Consider the following 7,247-nt stretch of genomic DNA (forward strand, 5'->3'; position numbering starts at 1 on the left):
GTTCCCTTTTCTCCTAATGCGTAAGGTCAACCCCAGCCGATGTATCAACAAAGGCCCCACCTCTGACATTGCTCACACCACCGAATCCGTCAAATCAAGGATGATTGGCTATTCAAGGAGCCACTCCTACCAACCAAGGGCAATCTATGGCTCAAAACGTTCTGTTACCTCCACCCATCCTTGGCACTAGCTGAGTTGGAAATTATTGTAGCTGGGTCCTCAACCACATCCACCTCAAACCACTCATTTGAATCAGGTGCGCGGCGCATCTAAACATCATCCAATGGCTTGCAATCATCGCCCCATGGTAGCCGTTAGATCACCACGCCTCTCTAACCGCCATGTGGCCTGTTTGCTCGCCACACGAACGAGGTCTGGGGCACCACACACGCCACTATGACACATGTCACGCTCACCAAAGCCGCCCGCGACCAACTCAACAAATACGAAACTGACACGTGTGCTCCTTGCGCCACCAGGAATGCGGCTCCGGTCGCTGATTCCCGGTCGGAAGGCGGGTGACCGGCTACGGCCGGTCGCCGGCGAAATCGGTACTCCTCCGGGAGCCGATTCCCTACATCTTAAGCCTCTGTCGGGACACCCTTTCATAGGATTACATCCATATCAGAGTTGGGCGTGCGGGAGGATTCTTGCAATGACGCTCTGTCGATGCCTGCTCGCTACTTCCCCTCCGTCACCTCATGTTTCGGTTGTGGAGGTCAGTTTTTTTGTCTACAGGGAATGCAGCAATAGTCCGCCACTTCGTTACTCGCTCTTGCTGTGTCCCTGCTTGCAGATGCGGACCCAAGGTCACGTACAGAGTGCTTATGGCAGGCGTACAGAGAGAACATTGTGTGATGAAGGGGGCTGGGAAAACCTCTACACAAGTGAAGCTGAAGAAAGATCTTGCTTTGTCGGCCGAGACTGTGTGGTGGGTGAGCCGAAACGCTCGACAGCCAGCTTGGTTAATAAGAAAGACATACTTTCTGCATGCAAAGCAAGAACAGGCTTGTGCCCAATCTGATCACATGTGCTAGGCCGGCTTTAGTTCTGAAGTACAGTGAACTTTCAGTCTTGTGGAGCAGATGGCTGAAGTGCCTTCGGTCGAGAACTTTATATCCATCTTGCAGACGTGCAGGAAAAATAGAAGTTTAGTATACACCAAACATGTGCATGCACAAATTTGCAAGAATGGGATGGAAGCTCATAAAGCTGTTGCGAACTTTATTGTGCCCACGTACGTTGAATGTGGAAGTTTGTCCGATGCTCAGCAGGTTTTCACCACCTTGATCCATGGGAATGAGCATTCATGGACTTCACTCATACTAGGGTATATCCAATGTGGGAGAATGCAGCAAGCTTTCAACTTTTACCAGAAAATGCAAGAGGATGGTGTACCTCCTAGCAGGTATACCCTTCTGGCCCTATTAAAAGTTTGTGCTAGGCAGAAAGACGTGGAAAGAGGCAGGGAGATTCATTTTGAGATTACACGGAAGGGATTTGAAAAAGACATTTTTGTTGGCAGCACTTTGGTTGACGTGTATGCTAAATGTGGCTTACTTGCAGAGGCACGGGGAGTCTTTGATAAGCTGCTAATCCGACATGTTGTGTCATGGACTGCACTAATTGCAGGATATGTTGAACATGGACTGGGTAAGGAAGCGCTGGAATGTTTTAAACAGATGCAAGTGGAGGGGATCTCTCCGGATGCTGTCACCTATGTTTGCGCCTTGAAAGCTTGTGGCAGCATAGAAGCCATAGACAAAGGCCAAGAAATGCACACAGATATTATCCTAAAGGGATTTGAGACAAGTGTTCGGATTGGCAACACTTTGGTTGACATGTATGCCAAATTCGGTTCACTTGCAGAGGCACAGGAAGTCTTTGATAAGCTGCCAGTTCAGGACATTGTGTCATGGACTGCGCTTATTGCTGGATATGCTGAACATGGATCTGGTGAGGAGGCGCTAACATATTTTGAACAGATGCAGCTAGAAGGTGTCTTTCCAAATGCTGTCACGTTTGTTTGTGCTTTGAAAGCTTGTAGCAGTACAAAAGCAATAGCCAAGGGCAAAGAGATACATGCTGAGATGACACAAATGGATTTAGAAAGATTTCCTTTTGTGGGCAACACTTTAGTTGACATGTATGCCAAATGTGGCTTGCTTTCAGAGGCACAGGAAGTTTTTGACAAGCTGCCAGTTCGAGATGTTGTATCTTGGGCTGCACTGACTACAGGGTATGCTGAACATGGAAATGGCCAGGAAGCGTTGAAGTGCTTTGAACAAATGCAACTGGAGGGTGTTACTCCTGATGCTCTCATGTTTGTTTTCATCTTGAAAACTTGCAGTAAGACAGGAGCCATAAAGAAGGGGCGAGAAATTCACATGGACATCACAAGAAGGGAGTTTGAAAGACATATTCTTGTTGGTGGCAGTTTGGTGGACATGTATGCCAAATGTGGTTCACTTGCGGAAGCACGGGAAGTCTTTGACAAGTTGACAATACGAGATATTGTGTCATGGGCAGCACTGATTGCAGGGTATGCTGAATATGGACACGGTCAAGAAGCGCTGGAATGTTTTGAACAGATGCAACTGGAGGGTGTTTCTCCAGATGTTGTCATATTTGTGTGCGTCTTGAAAGCTTGTGGCAGCATAGGAGCCATAGACAAGGGGCGAGGAATACATGCTGAGGTATTAAAAATGGGAGTTGAAAGGGATCTTCTTGTTGGCAGCACTTTGATTGATATGTATGCCAAATGTGGCTCTCTTTTTGAGGCACGGAAAGTCTTTGCCAAGCTGGGAGTTCGAGATGTTGTGTCATGGGCATCATTGATTGCAGGGTATGCTGAACATGGACCTCATGAGGAAGCATTGAGATGTTTTGAGCAGATGCAATTGGAGGGCCTTGCTTCAACTGATGTTACATTTGTATGTGTCTTGAAAGCTTGTGCCACTATAGGAGCCATAGGAAAGGGCCGAGAAATACATGCAGAGATTGCACAAAAGGGATTTGAAAGATATCTTTCTGTGGGTAACACTCTGACTGACATGTATGCGAAATGTGGCTCACTGTCAGAGGCACAGGAAGTCTTTGACATGCTGCCGGTTCGAGATGTTGTGTCATGGGCTGTGTTAATTGGGGGGTATGCTGAATATGGACTTGGTCGAGAAGCACTGAGGTGTTCTGAACAGATGCAACTTGAGGGTGTGTCACTAAATGCTGTCACGTACATTGGTATCTTGAAAGCTTGTGGCAGCATTGGAGCCATAGACGAGGGGCGAGAAACACACATGGAGATCACACGAAAGGGTTTTGAATTGGATCTACTTGTTGGCAGCACTTTGGTTGACATGTATGCCAAATGTGGCTCACTTCGAGAGGCAGGGGAAGTCTTTGACAAGTTACCAGTTCGACCTGTCGTGTGCTGGACTGCACTAATTGCAGGATATGCTGAACATGGATTGTGTCAAGCAGCACTTAGTTGCTTTGAACAGATGCAATTTGAGGAGGTTGCTCCGGATGCTGCCACATTTGTTCGTGTCTTGAAAGCTTGTGGCAGCATAGGAGCCAGAGACAAGGGTCGAGAAATACATGCTGAGGTTACACTGAAGGGATTTGAAGAAGATATTCCTGCTGGCAACACCTTGGTTGACATGTATGCAAAATGTGGCTCACTTTCAGAGGCGTGGGAGGTCTTCGACAAGCTGGCATTCCGAGATGTTGTGTCGTGGAATGCAATGATAAAAGGATTTGGCCTAAACCATGATGGTGACATGGCTATACAGTTTTTTGAGGACATGCAAGACGAGGGTGTGAAGCCAGATGCGATTACATTCACATGTCTTCTTAATGCATGCAGCCATTCAAACCTGATTTGTAAGGGCCAGCAGTATTTTAAGGTAATGAGACAAGAACATGGCATTGCACCAACAATTGAGCACTATAATTGTATGGTGGATCTGTTTGCAAGGTCAGGACATTTGTCTGATGCAGAGAAATTTCTAGATACTATGCAGTGCCCTCCATCTGAAGGGGCATGGACAGCTCTGCTTAGTGCATGCAAAGCTTATGGGGAAGCAGAACTAGGATTGAAATGCTTTAAGGAGCTTGTCCAGATGAATCCAGATGCTGCTGCTTCATATGTGCTCATGGCAAGCATCCATGCAAGTGCTGGCAGTTGGGAAGATGTACACAGAATAGAGGAGTTGAGGAAACATGCCGGAGCAAAAAAAAAGCTTGCAAGCGCTGTGATAGAGGTGAATAAGAAGGTACATGACTTTGTGGTCAGTGACAATCCAAGTGAGGAAATTTCAATTGTGATGCAAATCCTGACTTCACGAATGAAGGGCGAAGGCCACGTGCCGAATCTAGACTTGGTGTTGAGACCAGATAGGAAGGGCATGTTCCAAATCTAGAAATGCTTGACATTCAACCTTTTTGGGGGGAAGTTTAGCTGAGCCAAGTTAGCCAAGTTAGTTGTAGCCAAGTTAGGCGTTTTATAGATGATTTATTTGTACCAGTTGTTCTTGACTTTCAAGACTTTATGTACAAAGACGCTTGTGCTTTTGGAAAAGGAATCTATCCTTGTGACTCTTGTGAATTGAATTGCACGTCAAGAGGGGATTCTTTTGTTTTCTTAGATCTTACACTTTCTCAATCTACCATAGGATTAGAGGTTGATATATAGGATAAACGTGAACAACCTGAATATACTGGTTTACACAATATGAAAGTGCCTCACATTGACTCAAAACATTTCTGATTCAGCAAAATGTGGAGGCATTTCTTTCCAATTCCATAGATTTTTCCACCTTTGTACAACTAAGGAGTCTTTTATCACTCGATGTAGTAGTTTGATCACTTTACTATTACACAAGAGGTGTAATTCAAGGAAAATAATGAAAAAAGTACGCACAATCTTAGATGTGAAGTCTTTTATCTATGGTGTATCGGCCTTAGGTAGGTTTAGAATGATTGAACATAATCTCCGAGGCTTCAAGGTGAGGCCTATTTCCAACAAGTCTCACACTTATTATGTCCTCCAAAGTTATCTCACTTATTCTCCAATAAGTCTCTCACTTATCCTATTCTTCAAAGTCAACTGGTTGCTTGTGATGGTTTAACCATGCCAATGTGTTGCCAACATGTAGTAAGCAATCACTTTCTGACAATTACTCTGTTTCTGAAAACTCCATTCAAGAACAAAAGAATTGATATTTTTTTTCTAATAGAGGCACTCACACTAAACTATCACCTTCTCCCACACTGGTTTGCATTGCATACGAACACATCAAAACATATCTCAATGACCACACAAAACTCTCCTTGAAATAATAGGCACAGTAAATGTTTAAAACTGTAATCTGTTTCTCCATCCTGAAATGAACTTACATGCACGTACTCAAATTCTTTGTTATACTCCGTGTTTTCGCAGCATGTTAAGAAGCCCAAGAATGGTTAGTTTCTCTGCTTGTTCACATAATGCAGCTTCCCCCCAAAAATATACCTTTGTAAGACTAGAGTAAGTCCAATCATACAAATTTAGATTTTTTTGTTGTTCTAAAGACAAAAAATCTACACAGAAAATAAAAGAGAAAATGAAAGAGAAGAAAAAAGAGGTAAACAAAAACTTTTATGAAAAACAAAAGAAAGACATACTTAGAAAGCAAAGCAACACTTATATCGCCATCAGTGCAAGCGGGGCCCCTATGAGAACCCCACCTTGGTTGACTAGCAATGCTACCAAGAAATACACATCAAAGGAGTGGCCAAAGATTAGTTGACCAGCAATGCTACTAGTGGGTCGCACCCAAAAAAGTGAGGCAGAATCAAGGTTCGAGGAAAACAAAGCAGAAACAGACGAAACAGACGATGGCCATCAAAGCACAGTACCAACTACGCCTTTCTTTATTGGGGATTTCGGCCATGAAAGCACAGTATCGGTGGATCAAGGCCCCGTATCTGAAATTCATGCAAGAACTTTGAAAAACGCTTTACAGACAATGAAATTCAGATTCCATATCGCTTGATACTATGAAAAACAGTTGAAATCCAGATCGCTTTAGAGACTTTCTTCAAGGCCAAGAGGAGCTTACGGACTTCCAATCCTACCAGTGACTCAAGTCCGCAAGTCCACGAAGTTGAAATCCAGATCGCTTTAGAGACTTTCTTCAAGGCCAAGACGGAGCTTACGGACTTCCAATCCTACCAATGACTCAAGTCCGGCGGGGTTTCCAATCCTACCAGTGACTCAAGTCCGCAAGTCCACGAAGCTCCGTACAGATCGCTTTAGAGACTTTCTTCAAGGCCAAGACGGAGCTTACGGACTTCCAATCCTACCAGTGACTCAAGTCCGCAAGTCCACGAAGCTCACGTCACACCCAAAAAAGCGAGGCAGAATCAAGGTTCGAGGAAAACAAAGCAGAAACAGACGAAACAGACGATGGCCATCAAAGCACAGTACCAACTACGCCTTTCTTTATTGGGGATTTCGGCCATGAAAGCACAGTATCGGTGGATCAAGGCCCTCTCTCTCCTTGCTTCAAAGCTGCTACCCTGCAGATACGGTGAAATTCATGCAAGAACTTTGAAAAACGCTTTACAGACAATGAAATTCAGATTCCATATCGCTTGATACTGTGAAAAACAGTTGAAATCCAGATCGCTTTAGAGACTTTCTTCAAGGCCAAGACGGAGCTTACGGACTTCCAATCCTACCAGTGACTCAAGTCCGCAAGTCCACGAAGCTCACGGCAAATTTGTGGTGTTCTCTCAAGCTATGCTCTCTCTCCTCATCTCCACTCTTCTCCTCTGCCCTCTTCATATTTTGTCATGGTATCAGATTTTTGCCGTGAGCTTCGTGGACTTGCGGACTTGAGTCACTGGTAGGATTGGAAGTCCGTAAGCTCCGTCTTGGCCTTGAAGAAAGTCTCTAAAGCGATCTGGATTTCAACTGTTTTTCACAGTATCAAGCGATATGGAATCTGAATTTCATTGTCTGTAAAGCGTTTTTCAAAGTTCTTGCATGAATTTCACCGTATCTGCAGGGTAGCAGCTTTGAAGCAAGGAGAGAGAGGGCCTTGATCCACCGATACTGTGCTTTCATGGCCGAAATCCCCAATAAAGAAAGGCGTAGTTGGTACTGTGCTTTGATGGCCATCGTCTGTTTCGTCTGTTTCTGCTTTATTTTCCTCGAACCTTGATTCTGCCTCGCTTTTTTTGGTGTGACCCACTAGTAGCAT

At 44.7% G+C, this 7,247-nt stretch overlaps 1 protein-coding gene across 1 annotated transcript; it reads left to right on the forward strand.

Annotated features, from left to right (window-relative positions):
- The first annotated feature begins 631 nt into the window (after window positions 1-631).
- On the forward strand, window positions 632-4,513 carry LOC147882716 (pentatricopeptide repeat-containing protein At2g33680-like). The gene is made up of 2 exons (XM_087401147.1): window positions 632-718; window positions 797-4,513. The coding sequence occupies exon 2, from the start codon at window positions 1,086-1,088 to the stop codon at window positions 4,419-4,421; it is 3,336 nt and encodes a 1,111-aa protein (XP_087257273.1). The 5' UTR covers window positions 632-718; window positions 797-1,085; the 3' UTR covers window positions 4,422-4,513.
- The last annotated feature ends 2,734 nt before the right edge of the window (window positions 4,514-7,247 follow it).

The sequence above is a fragment of the Dipteris shenzhenensis genome, chromosome 29, assembly GCF_047967505.1.
Source record: "Dipteris shenzhenensis isolate YYH24624 ecotype China chromosome 29, Dip_SZ_1.0, whole genome shotgun sequence".
Taxonomy (NCBI): Eukaryota; Viridiplantae; Streptophyta; class Polypodiopsida; order Gleicheniales; family Dipteridaceae; genus Dipteris; species Dipteris shenzhenensis.

Coding starts and splice junctions, on each gene's coding strand:
- LOC147882716 (XM_087401147.1), top strand. CDS start 1,086: ATGGCTGAAGTGCCTTCGGTCGAGAACTTTATATCCATCTTGCAGACG.